General features: G+C 32.2%; 1 protein-coding gene and 1 long non-coding RNA gene across 3 annotated transcripts; both read left to right on the forward strand.

Annotated features, from left to right (window-relative positions):
• The first annotated feature begins 4,717 nt into the window (after positions 1-4,717).
• Positions 4,718-13,307, forward strand: LOC132756836 (uncharacterized). Of its 2 annotated transcripts, none has more exons than XM_060747981.1 (7): positions 4,718-4,874; positions 5,292-5,389; positions 7,179-7,502; positions 7,734-8,095; positions 9,283-9,307; positions 9,697-10,731; positions 11,591-13,307. In XM_060747981.1, the coding sequence occupies exons 2-7, from the start codon at positions 5,341-5,343 to the stop codon at positions 12,103-12,105; spliced, it is 2,310 nt and encodes a 769-aa protein (XP_060603964.1). In that variant the 5' UTR covers positions 4,718-4,874; positions 5,292-5,340; the 3' UTR covers positions 12,106-13,307. The 2 variants fall into 2 exon arrangements, with proteins under 2 accessions (XP_060603964.1, XP_060603963.1); XM_060747980.1 differs by having other exon boundaries at positions 4,719-4,874; positions 7,176-7,502; positions 11,591-13,306.
• Positions 13,308-15,304: 1,997 nt separating this feature from the next.
• Positions 15,305-16,527, forward strand: LOC132756840 (uncharacterized). The gene is made up of 2 exons (XR_009629382.1): positions 15,305-15,474; positions 16,356-16,527. It is a non-coding gene; the product is annotated as an uncharacterized LOC132756840 (long non-coding RNA).
• The last annotated feature ends 6,810 nt before the right edge of the window (positions 16,528-23,337 follow it).

Consider the following 23,337-nt stretch of genomic DNA (forward strand, 5'->3'; position numbering starts at 1 on the left):
TTGTCATGCTGTTAGGAATACGTGTAACCTAGCATGCCACATTTCCCTTACATTTAATAAAGACTCCAGTAACCAAACAATCAAGAGTATTCTATGGATAGTTGGCAATTCATGCAAACGGCATGACCCAAAAGTAACGGGTAAATACCCAATCAGATTTTAATATATGCTTCCTAATACTAATGGTAACAGCGTTAAAATCTTTCTGAAATTCACATATAACCTCCTTTGTTTTAAAACTTCAATTTTTGTTAGTCTTCTTTTTTTGATACAGTCACATCATTCACGTCTTGGTTTATTTTGTAAAAATTCAACCCTTCAACTACAGTTTATCTCCTATTTTATATAATCTTTCTTCAATGACTCTGGTGATTTTGTTTGACATGATGGGACTACTACACATATACATATTTTATTTTCCAGACTCATGTACAACTTGATGTAGGTCCAATAACTGATGTGCAAAATATCAGATCGTTCGTCAAAATATATTTTTTTTCACTCTGAAAAAAGTCTCAAAAATGTAAAGCTTTTGAAAGTTTAAACCTAAAAATGGACAAAGAATAGCACAAAAAATACAATTATCAATGAAACACTGAGTATTTTTATTGTCAGTGGAGTTCCATTTACCTTAGTAGAATACATATTAAATTAGTTTAATTAATGATTTAAATTTGGAAACTTCATCGAGAGTAAAATGCTTAGTAGGTGAAACACTTCTTTGCGAATATAATTATCATTATTTGTGACCATTCTGTTGTGAGTTTCTCTGTATTAGACTAATGTTTTTTGAAGTTGTCCCCCTTATAACAAAGAACGAAAGTCTCTTTTCGGTTGTTCATTCTCTTACGATTTTCTGTGTGTATTGTATGAGAAAATAAATAAATAAATAAATAAATAGTTAATAAATAAATAAATAAATAGATAAATAAATAAATAAATAAATTAATTAATTAATAAATAAAGACGACATTTCTATTGACCTATTTCATAATTGTTTGTTTATTTGTTAGCTTTGACAGGACATACTAAAAGGAAATTTTTTCGTTTGAGTGAAATATGGTATATTTTTTCACGGAACATGATAGCATGCCACATATTTTCACAGGCCTGGAAAAAAAACTCAAATTTACCAAAATACGTAATTTTGGTACTTTTCGGAAAAGAGATATTTGCACGTCATAAAATATATAGTTAGTTGGCATTATTTTTAATTTGATCTAAATTTCAATTCAAAAAGGTAATTACAGTTTATTGTGTTTACTAAAAAGTAAACAAAGTAACGTTAACGAATCGATTTGGGTAGAAAGATATTATCTTCTAAGGAAATAAATCGGCATAAGTAATGAACATGTTTGCTTTGATTGCATATATTTTAAAACATTTAGTGTTTGAACAGACATAATTAACATTATAATTTTTCATGCCAGTGATAGTGGATCGACTTACAAAATGTCCACAAATTGACGCCCATAAATATTTTCCATACCACAACCTTCTTTGTTATCAAAGAAACAAAAATCTGTCAAAAAATTATTAACAAGGGCCATCGTTGGGCGGGGTAACGTTCGACTTCTTTTTTTTTCTATAAGCACACAAATAATCGGTTTAAATAAATACTAAAAAAGAACATTTAAGAAATTTTTTTTCCACTTTTTAAATTTTATTAGGTCTGTCTGGTCACACTTCTTGTTTTGTCCAAGTACGAATAATTTCCATAAATAAATGACAATGTTAAGAAAATATAAGCAAATTCAATCATTTGACAGTCAATGCAATGTCTAAATTACTAAACATGTCCGTTTGACCACAAAGTATTTTTCTCCACGTATAAATCAGATCTGTACATTACATAACCGGTAGGAAGTTAGCAGTAGCAGTGAACAGTAGCAGTAGCAGTAGCAAAATTTTAAAACGTAAAGTTGGCAGTAGCAGAAGCACAGCATTAGCAATCGCAAACTTATAAAACTTGAAATTGGGAGAAGCAGTAGCACAGCAATGGCAGTAGCACAACAGTAGCCGTAGCATAGAAATAGCTGAGTACATGTATTGCGACTTACACAATATGACGATTTTCAGTGAACATTTTGATATTCAACATAAATTTCTAAAATAATAACACTGATTTAGAATCGCAAACTGGATTGAGTAAAGCAGTTATTCTTAATTAAAGATGAAAGAAGTTTTAAATTTACAATCGAAGATCGATTGCTTTCGTAATGCTGGCTGAATACTTCTAAATACACCAGATAACCGATTTCATGACCGAACATAACGTTGTAATTTATCATTAAATGATGTATATATAATGCATATATTTTTTCCACTTAACAAACTGGACGAGATTTCTTTTTTCTATTAAACCACAGATATACATACAATATTTAAATTTAGCTCTATGAATTTTAACTTTGAATCCGGACATAGGTACGTAACTTATCATATACTTTTCTATATTTTCATGATATTTTCTGTGGTTGGTAGTATTAATTGGATTTCATTTTTCTCAGTAAATCAGCCAGTACTGACCTATGGTCAATACACATGTAAATGAAATTAAAATGGGCAAACATCGAACAACAAAAATATGCAAATATAAACATGATGAAAAATTAATTTCCTCTAAGAAGCATGTGAATTAACAAGAGTTTCTGTACTTATTTTCAGAGGTACATTTAGTGCCGCATTTTTATGTTGATATTTACAATGATGCGAAGATATGTGTCCAGATATCAGATATGGTGTATTTCCAGATAACTTGTTTCTTAGATTAGAGTAGATTGAATAGGATGGCACAATGGAAAATGATATTCTGATTCTAAAATATTAATAATATCATTTAGGAATCGGGGTAAATGAGCAAGACATACTACAGAAATCCACAAAATACAGCGTTCTGCTAACTGTCTATTGCTTGTTGTGCAAGCTGTAGTGTATGAATTCCGTAAGGATGATCCCCTTAGTGTTTCCAAATAATTCCATTTCATGCAGAATTTATATTGTTGAATACGTACTGCTGGTCTACTGCTACTACTCTGCTACTGTCAAATTCATGTTTTATAACTTTGCTATTGCTACTGCTGTGCTACTGCAACTGCCAATTTCACGTTTTATTTTTTTTGCTACTGCGACTGTTGTGTTACTGCTTCCGTTGTGCCATTGCTACTGCTGTGCTACTGCTACTGCTGCGTTTCTGCTACTGCTCTGTTACTGCTACTACTGCTCTGCTACTGCTACTGCTCTGTTACTGCTACTGCTGTGCTACTGCTCTGTTACTGCTACTGCTCTGTTACTGCTACAGCTGTGCCATTGATACTGCTGTGATACTGCTACTGCTGTGATACTCCTACTGCTGTGCTACTGCTTGCTACTACTCTGTTACTGCTACTGCTATGTTACTGCTACAACTCTGTTACTGCTACTGCTGTGCTACTGCTTCTGCTGCGCTTCTGCTACTGCTCTGTTACTGCTATTGCTCTGTTACTGCTACTGCTGTGATACGCTACTGCTGCGCTTCTGCTACTGCTCTGTTACTGCTACTGCTCTGTTACTGCTACTGCTCTGTTACTGCTACTGCTCTGTTACTGCTACTGCTGTGCCATTGCTACTGCTGTGATACTGCTACTGCTGTGCTACTGCTTGCTACTGCTCTGTTACTACTACTGCTCTGTTATTGCTACTGCTGTGCTACTGCTTCTCCTGCGCTTCTGCTACTGCTCTGTTACTTCTACTGCTCTGTTACTGCTACTGCTTTGTTACTGCTACTGCTGTGATACTGCTACTGCTGCGCTTCTGCTACTGCTCTGTTACTGCTACAGCTGTGATACTGCTCCTGCTGCGCTTCTGCTACTGCTCTGTTACTGCTACTGCTCTGTTACTGCTACTGCTCTGTTACTGCTGTGATACTGCTACAGCTTTGCTACTGCTACTGCCAATTTCACGTTTTATAATTTTGCTACTGCTACTGCTGTACTACTGCCAATTTAACGTTTTATAACTTTCTTCTGATACTGCTGTGCTACTTTCCATACATTCATAAATAAGAAAATTATTACAACTTAACCAATATTCAATAATTTGACTTTAACGGGCAATGTCATTTAAAGCTCAAGGTCATAGTCAGTTCAACCTTTCAGAAAGTTGTACCCAAAAGGCACCTATCCATGACGTTACAAAAGATAAAAAAGAGTGGTTTCTGTTTCACATCATAAAGGAACGATTGAGTGTTTTGTTATCTTTAATGCTATATCTTTATCTAATCCCTTATGTTTCATTTGTTTATAGATCTTCTTTAAGCTAATGAAGAATAAAACGTCTGGGTTACAGTTTACAGTTACAGTAGGCCTATATTTCTGTAATGTACTGTAAATTTGTTTTACTATTTATTGCTATTTACAATCCGTTAAAAGAAAAACATAAAAGAATATTTGATATTTGTTGGAACGACTTAAAATGTGCTGACTATGCGTAACATTTATGTTTTTCATTTCATTGTTATTGTTCAGTCACTCAATATGCTTCAGTTCACATGACAGACAAAAGATAGTTATTCTGATTGAATGATTCATTAAATAGGAGTCTTTGATCTTCTTTCACTTTTTATTTGACATTGACTTTGATATTTGCAGTTAAAATCTGCACAGCTATTGTTTTGGCTTATTATCAAAATCGGATAAATTTAGATAAATTGCACGCTACGCGGTACTCTTTCTTTGCAACATGAAAATTGATTGATATATATAAAAAATAGATATTGTATTAAAAAAAAACACTATGAAATGTCATGAATAAATCTTTAGTTAGTTAGAATGACATGACCTTGATGTATTTATTAATTTAGAATTGGTCAATGACATTGAAGGTTATTTTGAAAGGTATGTAAACAATTTTAATTATTTACAGAATGTATATAAATGCATATAATTATTTTTTTGCACTAAAACGAAAACAATATATATTGGTATGAGAAAGATATGCAATTATCAGTTAAATTATTCTTAAAGCATTAAAAAAAATCTTATTTTAATTACAATACATCTTGAATTAAATGTGTACGTGTGTACGGTGTGTGTTGGTGCGCGCGCGCTTGTGTATCTGTGCGTGTGCGCCCGCGTATGCGTGACTAATTAGAAGAATAACAACAGAAAAAGAAAACATACTGTTTAACCATGATAATACTAAACAGGTTAGCTATTAATTAATATATTTTATTATGTTTTCCTGTTTTTATCTTTGCCATACATAAGTATCACTGGTAAAACAATTGATGTGAGTATATTGTTTGTTTCTAGGAAGATCCTTACTTTCTAAATGTGAACAACTACACTTTATGAACCAACGATGACTTGGTATCTGCCTTCAAATTTTAAACAGACTGAGATCTATTCAGGTATTGTAGAATACAAAACAAATATCAATTCAAAATCAAAGTTACTTGTTAATAATCTATCTGCTTCAGTATTTAGAACAAGAGCAAATCAAATAAATGATCACTCTAAGGAAACAAGTCATTAGAACGGTTGCAAGACAAAGCATAATTCTGCATAATAATCTGGATAAAGTGGACGCTCGGAAGCATTAAAGTCAGAAAAATACATGTCAGAATCGGTTTGACTGAGTCTGTACATGGAAGTTTATCGGAAAGTGCAACATCACTCACGCCCCAATAATTCAACGATACAATTTTGCACTTGTGAAGTGGGATAGTTCCAGTACTCCTACTTGAATACTGTTTAATATACCTTGTTGTATGTTGCCTACATTTTGATGTCTTGTCTGTGATATTCAGCCGTCATAACCTCTGACCCCTATTCAAAATCCACTTTGAATGGTTTCGCCAATTGTTTTTTTTCTCGTTAAGGGCACACGCAATCTTTAACTTTTGGACCATATCAGCTGCTTAAATTGAATGGCTCGAACATGTCGCATTGAAGGTCAAAAGAAAGATGCCATGTAAACGGATGCTTCTTTATTTGGATGTTCATGTTTAAGCGTTGAACTTTGAGAAAAATGTCGGCACGGAAGCATGAAATACCATTAATGATCAGTCAAACAAATATAGAAAATAAGAATCCATAAAGAAAGTCCAACACGGCAAAATTGAAAAAGGCTCGGTTTGATTGAGCCTGTTTATGGACGGTACTGTCAAGTGCAAACTACCATCCATGCACTGGCTTAAGCAGAATTCAAAATTTAACATGAACTGGTACAATTTTGAATTTGAAACATCCAAAGATGTGTTCATATATGGAACCTTCAATGTGACACGTAAGTGCCATTACATGAAAAGTGGCATATGGTCCCCAAATAAAAGTACTAATGTGTGTGCCCTAAACGAGAAAACAATGGGTGGAACTAAATAAAATGGAATTTTGAAAGGGGGTCAGAGGTTATGAAGCCTGCATATCACAGATAAGACGTCAAAATACAAATTTTAAAAGCAGGCCACATATCCTAAATGTGATTCAACAGTATTCCAGTGAGGAATACTGGAACCACCCAACAAGAAAAAAGCCAAAATAGAAAAAAAAGAAAAAACTAAATTAACACAAGCACAACAATAATGTCGTGCTGAACGATCTTTAAGGATCGGAAATATAAAAGGAAAATATAAAATCTTTAAGGATCAGAAAGGTCTCTTCCAGTCGCAACAATGTTGAAATAGGACAGAGGATAATGTAGCCGCTGCTGCACTAAACTCTTGTCTTTTACATCCTGCCACCTCCAATTTCAAGCTTAACTGTAAATATATAGGTCTTTGATACACTATTCACTTTTCAGAGAGAAAGTTCCCGCCACTATCAATGAGAATGGAAAATACGTGTCCAAACTCTTGGAGTAGAGATTTTCGCGTTTGTTTATTGTACAGTATTGAATAACATATTTATCAACAATGACTTAGTTGACGCCTTTCCTTGTTGATCTTGTTAAGCATATTTTAGAAATTTTGCCTGATATACATATTTAAAAATCTTGAAACAAAGTGATCCCTCGGTAGCATTAATCACAACAAAATTACAAGAGAATTGCAGACTCGGTTTGATTGAGTCTGTACATTAAAGATTTTGTCTATTAGGTAATTTGATACATTGTTTTCAGTTGTCATTTCATGAAATGTTTCTTTTTATTGAAATGTTTAAAAACAACCGTAGAAACTCTTTTGCCTTTTTTTTTAGCAGGGTACGGTCTTAGACTGGGCAACTCAATAATTCCTCAATTACATCCTCACGAGCTTTTCGCAGGTTTAATTGGGCCATTTGTTGTATGCAAGGAGGCTGAACGCTATTTCTTTCTCACCACAAGCCTTGTAACATTGAAGCTATCAGAATTTACAGACAATGTCAAAGGAACTCCGATATTCCATCTCCTGTTGGAGACGCGTAAGGGAATAAAATGCGGATATGTTGCTTCAGGTGTACAGAGAGACAATATCCCAGCATTGATAGAAATATGCGAAGGACAAAGACTTGATTTAGGGTTTATTTTGGATAAAGGGTTTTCTGGTTTGTTATGCTTTTGTGTACTATTTTTATCGACATTTTTAGTGCCTCGTTGCCTATATACAGATTGTATGTTAAATATAAATTTTCAAAAAACATTTTATTAATGAATAATTCTGTTGTTTGAACAAATGGTTTCTGTCACCTTATCTGTATCAATGAAAATAGTTTATTAAGTATTTTGCTTTGTTGTGAATGATTAAACTGTTTATTTTTTATTTTATATTTACAAAGGGGTCAGTGAAACCAATTTTCCAAGCTACGATAATAGAGATTCAAGGAACATGACACAAGTATACATATTCGGCAAGTATTTTAGACCAAAAGCTGTTCAAATGCTATATAATATTACAAAAAAACGTATCGATCTTTATGCGCCCGAAGTTGGACTTTTTATGCAAGGAGAAGGCGGTGCGGCAGTATTTCTCATGGATGAAAACCGACTTTTACACTGCGTTGGTGTTTTTGTAGGTGGTATCGAAGATGATCCCTTCCATTTCGTAGTATTTCCAATAGAACGTATATTACTTGGCTTAGAGAGAGATCTTGGACTACCATTAGAAATATTGTCTTTTAACAATAAATCAAGAAGAAAGGTAAATTGGCAATACATATCAATCGGTTTTACTCTTTTAAATCATTACAGAATTTCAAGATAAAAAAATATTTAAAAATATATTTTTTTTTGGATTTGCATACCGTTTGATGAATGTCTGGACCATTAACCTTCGTGCAAAGTTTCAGATTTTACTCTGTCCAGAATTATTATTGATTTTAGTATGTTAAATGACTATAACATGAATAGTGTTTACAATTCAGAATCGCCAAAAAAGATTTTCAAACTGATTATAGGTTAGGGTTTTTGCATATTTTATCTGTTAGAAGTCCCCCGGTTGGTCTTTGTCAGAACTTAAAATTGTACATTTTTAACATCTTGGTCTACAGTTAAGCTCCTTTAAGATAGATATTGAATTGCCATTACTTAAACGTGTCTTTCTAAATAACTTTCAGTAGTATTATCATATTGCCTCCTTATATCAAACAATTTTAGACAAATTATATTTGACTAAGATGCAAAAATGTGACATTATGCTTTTTGTCAAATTGAGCTGAATTGACTAAATATTTTATAACGGTGATTGACAAACAGTAAATATTAGAAAATGTTTCAAATAAAATATTAATCAGCCTTGTACATGTATTGACAAACAAGTAAGTGAATTACCGTTCATGTGAAGTTGATTATAATATTGAAAGGCATTATGGCAAAATGTAAGCTTTTTCAACTTTCCTATATACCCTTGGATGGAAATAATTAATAAAAAGGAAAATTGCTATAAATACACGAATTTTTTAAAGATATACTATGCTCATTTTTAGTAAAATATTTAAATCGAAGTTATTTATTAAAACCTATGAAATTCTTACTGAATATGTCTAATTTGAATAAAAAATGAATAAACTATGCATTTGAAATCACGTTCTCTATGATAGGACAAGTAAAGTTGTTTTTTTCTTTAAAAAACTGCCAGTTTTTTTAACGACATTATAAATTCATATTGTGACGACCTATAGTGTGCAGAGTTTATAACATGACATATCAACTTTGTGTGAAGTCAAAACATGTTTATTTCATATTTATAAAGAGACTGTGTAGCAATTATCAATATTTTCTGATATCAAATTTGAGCATGATATATCTTTAAATACGATATTTCTGATATTACTTTTGATCATTGTATTTGATAAAATGAGGACCACCGGTGATTGTTTTATATTTTAGGAAATGAGCACAATTACATCCTTAGGTATGCAGAGTGTTTTTTTCTTTTTATTGAAATATCTATAAAATATTCAATAAAATTTCACATTTCAATTTCTTGATCTACATGTAATTTAGATATTATCGTGCTTTTTTGTTATAATGACGTCTTTAGATTTTCTTTTAATCCATCACAAGTGTCCGTTCATTTGAACTGAAAATAGAAAAACAATTTTAATAATAAGCATAACATAATTTTATCTATATAAACACAATCAGTGTCCTGAGCAAATGTAACATTGTTACGATAAGATAAAATAATCAGAATTAAGATTTTATAATTATATTCTATTTTTCACCGTAAATGTGAAATATAAATCCATCCATATTACTTAACGATGTAAATAAATCAAAGTATCTTTTCTTATATGTCAGATCAAATAAGTTTGGAAATGAGGGACATGGACTTGGAAAATCATTGGCTTGAGACGAATGACCGTCCTAGCAAAGAAACCCTGAAATTGTTAACGCTTAAATTTGGAAGGAAATCGGAGGTTGTTATTAAGAACTGTGGAAAAATTTGTAGCTACGTAAAATACAATAGTAACAATATTGCCGACGTCGTTCCAACATACACACCAAAGGATAAAAACAATATTGTGTTTGTCATAATTGCACGAGACGAAGTTGTCATGGAGAAGCCGGACGAGTATTTGTTTACAATAAAGTACCCAGAAAGCAAATCAAGCCAGTACGGTGAAGAAGGTAAATTTGTTATACACAGTACGTTCTCTGATAATGCTAAAATGACGGATCCTCAAAAGGACAAACTGAAAAGAATTGTGAGTAAAAATGCCGACAAATTAATGAAAAAACACAAGTTATTAACAGCTATCTCTGGAGGCTTAGTTAGATCTAAAAAATATGGATCACCAGATGCGCGTCTTTCAAAAGAACTATGCATTGTTTTATATGTTTTGTGTAAAGATTACATTCCAATTGACGAGAAAGTGTTTAAGAAGGAATATGGTGGTATAAGCATTGACGTAAGAGAAGGTTTCTTTACTCCTTTTGCTTTTACTGCCAGTAGTTATCTGGAAAGCATGCGAATGGGATGTCAGATCGGACGACGACAAATGGTCGGGACCGTCGGAGGATTTCTTGAATGTCGTGGATACGGGCTATGTGGATTGACTTGCGCCCATGTGCTGTTAGATTCTTCTGAAATGATTGCCCTGATAAACAATCCAAATGGTATTATGAATTGGCAACACCCACCTAGTGACAACAATGTTTATCAACCAAATAGTGATGTAAATACTCAGGCAGCTGCTACGCATGACCATTTCGCCGGAAAGCTTATAAAAGCTGTGTACCAAAAAGGTGGTTTTGGAAAGACTGGTATTGAAGTCGCTCTTTTTCAAGTGGAAAAAAGATACCCTCTGTCTGGGCACTTTCCTACCTTACAAGGTAAGGTAGATTGTCAAAGTACAATTTTAAAGTCAATAAAAAATTATGTTGAAGTTGTGTTTTCTTTTCTACAGCAGAAATTATGCGCTTCTTAACTTTATTATGAAATATAAAATATATACATGTATGTTGTCATTATTGAGGGTGCTATTACTACTATTTGAAAAATACATTTTCCTTTAGAAAGCATTTCAATAGGTCAGGAAAAAAATGAATAAAGATCAACACGACAAGGCGACGTTAACATAACTCAGATCCTAACACAATCTAGCCACACAAGCAGGACATCCAGACGACACCAAACCAAGTAAGGAAGAGGACACAAGGGCGGGGGGGGGAAGGATGGGAGGGACATGTAATAGTAAAATGATAAGAACTATTAAGGGCCGATACGGGAATTAAAGAGACAAGGGGTGTAAGGAAGAAAACAAGAGGCTGGGATAGGACAGGTCACCAGATGGGATAAGAGGGGAAATTGAAAGAAAAAGCTTACCGTTAAAGACAATTTAACAAGATAGAACATCACAAAAATCTGGAAACAAAGTGATCCATCGGAAGCATTAATCACAACAAAATTACAAGAGAATTGCAGACTCGGTTGTACATTGAAACATCTGAGGTAACGCCTTGGGACGGTCATTAGAAATAACACCACTTGAGACTTTAAACCGGATTTATGCCCACTAAACCTCACACTTTTAGTCCCAAAATGCTCCTATATGATTTGACCGTGTAAATATTATTAACATATATTTATATCTCCATCGCAAAGGTTATTTATATTGTCTTTTTTCTTTGGATATGAATACAACGATCATCAAGGTAATCTCATAATAATAATACTTTTTAACTCTTTCAGATGGCACCACATCTGAAATGCAATTTCATCGTGGAAAAGTTGCTGGATTTTCAAGGTTGAGATTTGGCAGGGTTAAGAAATTTGGTGCTGCTACCGACACAACTGATGGAACAATTGTAATGGAAGCGCCGATTCTTTCAGTGAAATATTGCAAAGATTTTCAGTATTCGGGTGATTATCAGATGATTTTGCATAATTTATTGGAAGTCAAAACGTTGAGTGTGACACCACAAGGTGGTATAGTACCATTTGCTGACAGTGGCGATTCTGGTGCCCTTGTATTTTGTGATGGAAATGACGGAGAAATGCTTTGTGTTGGAATAATTGAGGGCGGAATTACTGCTGGAACTGTTGTTGTTATGCCGATTATGCCAATTTTAGATATATTAAAAGTGAAAGATTTCACAAACTTCGAGCTTGAAAACACAAAACATGAAGTAGAAAACACCAAACATGAAGTAGAAAATTTGAAACAACAAATAGAGCAGCTAAAACAGAAAATAAATAGCAACTAACATTACTGTATACATATACTCACGCTATGCCTGATATTAATATTGAGGAAAGCGTATTTTTTTTTCGGAATTAAACGGCCTATAAACGACTCTTAATTGCAAACAATTCAATCACGTTTCCAATTAACTGACCTATATGAGGTTTTACAGTATCAAAGGAATAAATGTAAACATTAATTTATGTATTGCAGCAGTATATGGTTAAATTGCATATTAGTCTGTATATAAAAGAAGCTTTATTATGCAAAAAAACATTAAAATATGAGCAATGAACATTACATCAATAAAAAAACATGCAATCAATGAAATTAAGGTAAGATGGCAAATAAATGAATATGCATGTTTGCACAAAAATCGACTTTTTCCAATAAATAGGCATAATAATATTTAAACTTCTTTATAATTGTATCATTTTGGGAGAAACAATATCAATGTCCAATCATTATGCTTGCAGTTTTTTTATGCTGACAATTTTTTTTTTTTTCAAAAGCTTTATATAAATAAGTTGCAATAATTCCACTATCATTTTTTGTGTCGCTATCTAATAATTGCAGCTCGGAGGCCTCCAACATATTTTCCGATTTATTGTTTTCTTAATTCCCAAAATATCTAGACATTCAGTTCATCTCTCGGACTGTGATAGCGGGGGCATTTTCTATATTCATATGGATTTATATATTAATATTATATTTTTGTTTGTGTAAACCATAATTTGATTATTTTAAAATTATAAGACTTCTGTTAAATTACTTGAGACATATAATATCACTCTTTTTTTCCAATATACATGTATCTATCTATTATAGTGTGTACAAAGTATAATAAATCAGCATAAAGAACAGTAAAGTTACAGAATATTTGTAAATATACATTTAGAAGTTGTTTTATGGCCGTAATTAGAATAGGTTCCTTTTTGTAAACTTTTTCTAAAGATATGTTGGCAACAAGTTAAGCATTTTAATCATGTTTACAGACTTTTTACTCCGTTCAATGAGGAAATAGGTTTTATTTATACAGTAGCCTATCTGGTTTAGTAATCTGTTTATGCCTTTTGTATTATTCTTAAGATGACATTATTTTTAAAACATTGGATATCTTGTTCCAAAAAATTGACATATATCTTCAATCAAGATACAAGTGTGATCATAATATTCAACAATTTGAGAGTAATGATAAACTGGGTCTAACATATTTTTACATTTAAAAAGTTAAAGTTTTATTGATAAGTGTATATTTTATTGTCAAATAAAACTTTCTTAAGAGTTGCACAGAATGAACTCCATAAGATCCAAAGAATTGTTTTTAAACATCATTCTTAAAGAAGTTTGTATTATTGCCTTTGAAGTAACAGAAGATGGTAAAAATTGTTTTCAAATCTAAAATTGTTATGTAATCATAGTTTAAGTGATGTTAGAGATTTTCAAGATTTTTGAACAGTAAAATATTTGTACCAGTACAAAGTCATAAGGAACTATTTGATCCCACTATTCGCTGCATGTTCAAACAGGTAGAAACCGTATACTTAGACTTTGAACTGTTAAACATGACTTGACTGTGCTGTTTTATTGTGATTTACGTGAAGGAAAAGACGAATGCTATTTCGTTCTAGTTTGTCTTTGTTATACTGATATAAAAATACTATGGAAGCCAGGATATGTAAAGAATTTATTACAAACCACCTGGTATGTTAAAAGGATATGCTAAAAGCAGAAAAAAGAAACACAGTGGTTACCCTGTACATGCCAGAGGTAACCGTGTTGCCGTGTCGTCTGATTTTGGTCTTCATTGTTTGCTATTCAGTCAGTTCATATAATGATTTTTTCCCAAGAATTGATGAAATGGTTTTCTTCTGTTTGAGAACAAGACAGGCCATTTTATATATTTAGCATGGCAACGGTTATACAAAGAATGCAATGAATATATTTCAATTAAAATGATAATTTGTCTTCTTTATTGGTTTGAAAGCTACATGTTATATTTGATCGTTTTGTTCTATGTATATATAGTTTTGTGAACATGTTTATATGGCGAAGTTGAAGTAAAACATAAAGTTTCTGTTCTTTTCTGTTTATGTTAATTGATCTACTGTTTGATTAAAATATTTACAATGCTACAGTTACTATGTTTACACATTTTAGGATTCTATCAATAAGCTAAGGTAAATAAAATATATTTCATATAAAAATAGTTAGTCTGATTTTATTGACCTGTCAATTATGAATACATTGTGGCACTCATCTAAATATTCGATCCTTCTTCGGGTTTGTCCGTGTCGTTTACGAGAATTAGCATATTTGTGCCATGTCACGACAAAACCAATATAGTGCGTTTGCGACCAGCATGGATCCAGACCAGCCTGCGCATCCGCGCAGTCTGATCAGGATCCATGCTGTTCGCTTACAAACCCTATTACAAGTAGAAAAACTGATAGTGAACAGCATGGATCCTGATCAGACTTAAAGTTTAAATGAAAGTTTAGGATAAAAAAGCATAATAATTATATTGTTGTCAACGAAATTTGCACGGAAAAAATGTGCCGCGCCCAGAACTCGACCATAGAAATGCAAAGTCCTTGATCAAACACCCTTCCTGCTGTGCAGTGATTGGAGTATTCGATTTATGTTTGCAAAATATAAGCTCCTCTGAAATTTAATTCAGAAGTAAATGCCGTAAGGGTAGAAAATCCCGACCGGAACTCGAACCCAGGACACTCAAAATAACCCAACCGCCGCTCTACCGCTGTTTATACATCTTCATCAAATAATCTAAACATTTCTATACGCGACAACGCCCGCTGTATTAAATTCGGTCCTCTCAGAGGTAAAGAGAAATCTGTATAATTTTAGTAACTTTTACATATAATTAACATCAAAACTTAAACAAGTGCAATAAACATGTATAGCGCATCAGGCGAACTGTGTATAGGTTTCGCTTTTAAATGATAAATTCAATGATTTGGAAATAATTATTTAAATGTGCTCTAATTTTCTTTTAGTTTCGTTGACTTATAAATTTTGTAATTTCGCTGGGTTTAAATCTTAATTTGTAAATTTATCGTGACAAGATTTATGAAGGTCACACTTGTACTTTTATGTGTTCATAATCATTTGGGATCATTGAATGTATCAATAATTGTTGGCGTTTTACCACAGTATGCAAATTACTATATCATTAGTATTATATCAGTGGCATTGAGAAATAACGGATCGCGGTCATGTTTATATATCGCTTACAAAATCACAGACCATTAAATCGAACACAAAAGACTGATCTATCGTAAAACAAGCAATTATAAATATTGAACCGTTTGAAATGTCAGATATGTGGCCATTTTCACAATATTTTAGGGATATTATATAAAATCGGCAGGTATTTTAGTTTTCATTTTTACAAGTACAAATAATTTAACAAGTAATTATTATTTGATCATTTTTGTAAAATAATTGATATCCTTAATACCTTAATACTATGATATTTTATAAGTTATTTTGTTAAACGTGTCGGTAAGTAATTTTATGATACCATCTGGAACCTCACATACTACTTAATACATGCACAATTAATTCAACAAGTAATTCTTATTATTTGTTTTTTTTAAATAACTAATATTCCTAACATTATGATATTTTAAATCAATGTAAGTAATAAAAATCACTGTTGCCATACATTTGTATGTCTTTTTGGTTCTCATTTACACTTTACACACCAATTAAGGAATTGTAAATAATGTTCTTATGTTCGGAAAGACATATAACAATGTATTCTTAGTATCATAACACATCTATATTTACATATTTATGTTTGATTAAATTGATTTGTTAATAGCGTAAACATGTATATATATCAAACCATATATCTTGGTTAGAAACAGAAATATTCATGTCGATTACGTATAGATAGTGTGTGATAATCTGGCCACACATTGTTCGGATGAATATTTAATAGCAACTTCATAGATAAACTAACAAATACATCATAAAGACAGAAAGAGATTAGTTATTATGTGTATTACATTATCTTATCTTATCTTTAATTGATATTGTATTTATTGCTTTTGTTTGTATCACTTGCTATATTTTTGTTCTGTTAGCCGATATTACGTATCATAATATTTAAACATGCATGCTGCAGATACGTAAATTTAATTTCTAAATGTGAAACAATACACTGTACATAGTCTTTCAAACGGACTCATTTTTCAAAGAAATTAAAGTAGTTTTGAATAAGTTATAAGATTTGGATATTTCCAGATATGGCATTTGCATTATCCGGCTGAAATGGGTGACACGCCATCAAGGCCTTCGGGCAGGCCTGGTTATATCAATACATCACCTTATCCAAGACAAGGATCAAACCATGAACCGTTCATGCACCAAATAAATTATTCCTCGGAAATGGGGAGATCTGTTCATTCAATAAAACCTGCTTACGCAAAAATATCAGACGACAAGATAGAGACTGAAAAAGCCACAGTAGATAGATTCCCGTTGAAATGAAATTAGTTTGAATGTGGCTTCGAATTTGATCTCAAAACTAAATTATGATATTTCCGTCATGTCATATTGGCATACCAGGAATGTCGCTGGTGACAGTAACATCATATATTGTACATTTATATATATTTCATATTCATGATTATTATGATTCATATTAGCGAGTGTTCCAGTGTTTCTATAAAAACCTTGCAAGTCAGATTTACTTTTTGTGTCGCTTGAAACATTCTTTTAAAATAAGCAGCGCGCCAATGAAAATAAATCTTTTTCTAAGTCTTACGTGTTGCACCAGTCAATGAAATCATTCATATGTTTACATCATGTTATCTAACTGTGGAATTGGAAAACATTTAAATTTGACTAGATTCAGAAACAACATTAAATGTTTTAAAATCCTTTTGAGTGAAAAGGTCAATAAATAATGTTGAGGAAAAATCCTATTTTCCGAAAAAAAAAATGAGTGACAGTCAATCGTTAATGTGATGAAAATATCTTCATGAATGAAATAAAAAAATCGAATACCGGGTAAGAAATTGACAACAAAAGATATAAAGTAAAACATTGATAAAAAACATTTGTTTTTAAAGAAATGAGACACGTTGGATTTTAATCTCTATGCTTGGATTTGGATCAGTTCATTCAAAGTTTTCGGGATTTAAATATAAAAATACAAAAATAATGAGCCAGCAGTTTAGAGCCTGGATAGACTGCACTGATGTTAAGGCTGGTCTTGCTCTATACTGGTGGCAAAGGCTTAATTACTTTCGGTGATTGCAATAAACATCGATGTTTCATTCAGATTTCTCTTCTTCGAACGAACAAGTTCTTGCGTGAGATGAGATTGACTCAACGACCCATGGAAGGAGAGGCAGAAAGTTTTTTGACACTTTTGTTTACTTGTACCATAAACTACCTTCTGTGGCATTCTATGTGAGTCATTTTGCAACTACTATGTAACTGTGACCGATGTTTAACTACTGACTGCATTTTGTTTTACAATCCATCAAACATATTTTATATTACAATTATGCCGTACATAATCTTTAATCTACAATTCTGATGCTTTGATTTACTCCCCCAGTCAACTGCAGAATTAAAATATGGAGGACTATCAGCTTCATTTACGGGAGATAGCAATTTCTATTATTAGTCAAGTTACAATTTATATATTGTTATTCTATGTTTTTTATGGACAGTGTGGTAAAGGGGTACTTCTTTGATTAGTCTGTCAAGTGCCAGAAAAAATAGAGTGTTTTTGGTAATATGCAAATGTGTCTGTCATAGAACAAAACTATTTAACTGCAATTAATTGTGTTCAACCGCGACATATTCAAATAAACTATGAAAGTATCTAAATAAGTGTATTTTTTGTTACAGTCTTGTCTCTAGTCCCGACCAAAGATCCCGTAACATTATTATAATAACTTAACTCTATCATCTTTACCTACCGTTACTAATCCGTCACCGACAGCTAGATATGCTATGTCCGAGTGTTTTGTGTGATGCCTCATTGCACTTTATATTGTGTCATAGGCATATGGCATTATATATATGTTATAAATAAATAAATTTGATATTTACAGGTTATTTATCTTACATGAATAAAATCTAAGTATAATAGATAGAGGATATTTTAACTATAAAAACAAGAATTAATTTTCATCAGTGGTATGAAAATAAATCCTGTATTTATAGAAAGAACTTGAATTTGCTGTGTGTTATATACATTTTTCTCTATTTTTTTGACATCATCGTTTGAAAGGCATTTCCTTAAATGATTTATTGTCTTATAAATTTGATCTTACATGCGTGAAAAGTATTTCGTTCTACTAGATTTTCTAGTGTAAGATAAATTCCATTTGTGTAAAGAAGGATTTTCATTGAATTTTACTTGTGTGGCATTAGCATATGACCAGATAACCTTCTTCCCGCCAGGGATTTTGTTTGGTATTTCTATTGGTTGGGGGGGGGGGGGGCATGGTCATCTGAGGACTATGTATATCAAGATGCATCCACATAAAAAGTATGAAGTCCCTACCTTTATGCATCTTCATTTAAAAGCCCGTTGAATATTTGATATATCGGGTCCCTGTGACCTTGTCCTTTTGACCAGAAAGTGTGTGTGGTAGGTTGAACTCATCAAGGTGTCTCCACATATGAAGTTTAATTGTTATATGTTTATTAGTAAAGGAACGCGTGACAATAGACACCAACTCCTATACAAGTCAATATAAATTAAGTACCCGCTAAGGTTGGGCGACTGTTGACTCATGGGTCATGACTAACATTTGTTTTGTATAAGTTCACAAGGCAATGCTACATATTCAATATTTAAGCTTCAGGCATTGAAGTTTCATACAAAAAGACTTAAACTTATCTTTCCTATGCAGGTTAATATAGATCATGACCCCATCGCCTTGGGTCGTTGAACATTTTACTCCAAAGAACATGATTTAGATACATGTATATTTTGCAGTGGTCCACAAGGCAATCCACATATTCAATATTTAAGCTTTAGGCATTTAAGTTTGAGAAAATACGGCTTAAATGTGTGTTTTTTTTCAAGTTGTCCCCTTGACCTACATGTGCAACAGACAGAAACTACTGAAGGATCATTCCCGTAAACTTTGGTTACAGGAGATGTTGTTTGAATAATAAGACAATATTGTAGAGATAATTGTATCAAGAAAAATCTTCAACCATCAAATAAGTTTGAAACTCGTAAATGTAATTGAACCAAAACTATCTAAACATTTAGTGGTTTATGCCTAAACTTGAAAACAACTTGTATTTAATGATGTTACATAAGTGTACAAAAGGTAATTGCAATATTTTGGCTCCTTAAAGTTGTCATCTGGAAACCATCTCATTGCTAATTAACACATTATAATATTTATGCAAATATTTAGTGGTCCAAATCCGAATTAAATTTCAACCTGAATTTCATTTGTTTCAGCCGTGTTCTGAAAACTATTTTGAATCAAGTGACTCCTAAAAAACTCAAGTGCAAACTATTTTTAGATGAAAAGGAGCAAAAACTATGTAAAAATTTAGTTGTCTTAAACAACTTTTAACTCCACCTGTAATTAATCTTGTAACATCTGTGTACCAAAAATAATTTCAATCAATTTACGATATGAAGAGTTATCATCTGGAAGCAACATATATTTTGCTAAACTGAAGTTGAAATTGGTCATAATTATGTAAAAATTTAGTGGCGTAAACCAATATTTGATCTTGATCTATATTTAATTGTGTGTCTCTGAATACAACCAGTTTTACCTGTTGAATAACTCTGTTTTAAGCCGACCCCGTTCAGGTTCAATGGAGTCTGCGTACACTCCAACTTTAATGAGTGCAGGGGCACATACCTCCATTACCTCACCAAAGTCAGCTGTATTGTCAATAATTATACATTTATAAATTAGACATGGCTTATTATCATGTAGGCCATCTTCTTAAAATATGTTTATATTGTTTTAATGCCTTTTATGATGATATTGTATATTGAAAAACAATTTCTATATAAATGTTAAAGTGACATTCATTTTTCTTTACTATATCTTAAATGTTTTATGTCATTATTAATCAAATGTTATTTACATAAATTTTCAATATATTCTTCTACGAATTCTGATGACTAGATGGCCAGTTCTGGAAACTAATAAAAGAACTCCCTCTGAACAAGTGAAGGTCTCCTGCAAATCTTTTATTAACTGCAGCAACTGCATCATTTAAAAATGTTATCCTTGTCCCTTTAAGCACATCATCTTATGCACCTTCACTCTTTGCTAAAAGCTTCTTCAAGTGTGGCCCATTGCTAGTAAGATGTACAAATTAGACATATAAAGCAACATGCATAAGCTTTAGTAGGTAGTAAGATTATATGTAAGTAAAATAGCAGGACAAACACATGGTAAGGTTATTATATGTCAGTACAAAAGCCGGATATGCAGGGTAAGTTTATATGTTAGTAAAGCAGAAAATTCTATGTTTCAGCTGAAGGAAGCAAAGTTAATAAATATATATGTACATATATGAAAATACCTTTCTTTTGTATTTATCTAGAGTTGAATTAACTGACTGCAGTTCGTTCCATATGTCTTCCAGGCATGCATTCTAGTTTTGAATGGCCTTAGACATCATACTTAAACAAATCACCAAATCTAGAAGGAAGTGTAGCCAAATTCTAACATGTGAATCTAGTAAAAGCTTGAGGAAGTGTTTTCCCTTGGCAGCAGAATCTTTGCGATGGGCAGGGTCTTGTGGATTTTGAATCTAAATATAAAGTATGTAATCAGTAGTTATTAAATGAATATCATTTCAGATTATTCATACAGTTGTTTTTTTTCTCAATATTATTGCACCTACCGGTATTATATTACTGTTACTATTGACCTTTCCACTATTCAGCATTTGTAAGACATGAAACACAGTTTTATTAATGTTCATTCAGTTAATGATCAATTCATTTTATATTAACTATTACAAGCTGTAAATGCTGAACAATTGCGTCATAGCCATGCAAAATATTCTTAATAGCAAGACGTGTATGAGGCAACCATCTGGTACCACCCATTCTGGTTGGAATCTTTGGAGGGATAGCACGTGTGTTAAAACATGCCATCAGATTAGCTCTATTAAGTGGGTTGTATCTGAAAGTATTATTCAGTTCCTTAACATATACTGAAACAAAAAAGAAACTTTATCCAAGTTTGAATGTAGATATGTAAGTACAGTTTTTTCAATCCTTTTGTCGATTTTATGTTGAATAAACATATCGAGCTTTTATACGGGGATTAGCTGACCGATTTTTCAAACAAAACGTGTTTTACAAGCTACTACATGTATATATGTGTGTACATCTAAGTGGTACCCTTGAACAACTGGCACATACTTTGCGAGTTTCTTTTTTGGTTCAGTATATAACTGAAGATTATTGTTTTGGTTTTTATTTCTTATAGACTTGCAAAAATATAGAATGGAAACAAATAAATATATTCAGTATTCCAAATTGTCTGCTTCGGTTTTCAATAAAAATGTGATTTTGCTTCTTCTTTAAATTTGAATGAAAATATAACATACTAAAAGAGATACAAATTCAGCAACAGTGCCTCACATTTCTTGCCGATAGTAGCTGAAATGACCTTGTTGGCATCTTTGTATGCTAGTCTGTAATTATAACAGATATTCAATACAAAGTATGTATGATTTATACAAAAATTACAGTTAAAGTGAGTCTCATGAATATGTACTTGTCAGTATTTCATGAAAAATGTAACCTCTAAGTTTGATGTAAAATTAAGTTGAAGCTCTCGATAAATTTGTGTTAAAATTGTCAGTATTTCATGAAAAATGTAACCTCTAAGTTTGATGTAAAATTAAGTTGAAGCTCTCGATAAATTTGTGTTAAAATTATTATTCTTTTTACCTGTGTGCATAACAATGGATGGCATGAATGAAAAAATGGTCTCTCAGTCAGCTCTCACATCTTTAGGAAGACACCTGTCTTCTTGCCAATCATTACACTGGCACCATCTCTCTCCATAGCAATTAGCTTCTGTTGCCACTTGTCTTGGAAACGCTCAGACAAAATGTTTCCTATTCCTTGACTGATGTTAGCACTGTCCGCTTTTGGGACATTTTGAACCCCAATGAGATGTGTGTAGACCTGAGGAAAACATAATTACACAAATTATTGATATAAATGTTTATTGATAAAATTTTATAGCACTGACCTTGGGTATAATGATATTTTTTAAGTGTTAAAACGTTACTTAAAATTAATTCTCTAGCTCAATATACTTCTATATCTTGATATGTATATAAGAATAATAATTAGTTTACATTTTGGCCAAATAAATATTTTAGCTAAATTATTTGACTTGAAAACGTGTTGATGGACTTGTGTTATATAAAAGTTTCATTTTGTTTGTAAACTACATTATCTAATAATTCAAATCTTTATCATGTAATCAGATACTTTAAAAAAGACCACCGCCTTACCTCTCCATCAACACATGACTGGACTAAAACTTATTCTGCCTCTTTTGAAGACACATCTGAGGAACCATCAGAAATAACTGATATAAACTGGGCTCTGTTTATTATATCATTTTGTGCATGTTTACGTACATCAGCGATAGCCCCTACAAATTTTGCAGTGTACTTATCAGTTGTGTACGTCTGACCAATATCAAGTCATTTAGCTCTATCTAAATGACACAGATTAACATAATCTGCATATGGTCTTCCAGTCTTTGCTATGTAGTGTGCATTTCTGAACAAATGAATCAGTTTCTTAAAGGCAGCATTATTCAGTTGCTTTATTGTCTTTTCTCCTTGGTAAGGCCCTGGAAAAGACATTTGGCTTTGCATTTCAAACTGTTAGCATTATGACCCTCTGATGCATCATGCTTTTTTAAAGCTTGCACTTTAAAATTGTCACAGCCTGTGACGAATGACCCGACCTTTTCATATTGTTTACAATACTTACATGTCATATTTTTTTCTGCGAATCATATGAAAGCCATTCGAACTCTGATAACCAAGCAGACTGGAAACTTCTTTCACGTTTTGTTTTATCGTAACAGCGTTGAGCTTCTAGTCTCTCATCTTTTGTTTTTGCTTTTCTTGTTGGAGGTTCAGGAATACCGCTAATATATTTCCACATACTGATGAATCCTCAAAAAAATATTTTTAAGCAACGCATTACAGTAAAGCGCTTCGGTAATCATGA

This window comes from Ruditapes philippinarum, unplaced genomic scaffold (assembly GCF_026571515.1).
Source record: "Ruditapes philippinarum isolate M1 unplaced genomic scaffold, ASM2657151v2 ctg598_1_1_1_1, whole genome shotgun sequence".
Lineage (NCBI taxonomy): Eukaryota > Metazoa > Mollusca > Bivalvia > Venerida > Veneridae > Ruditapes > Ruditapes philippinarum.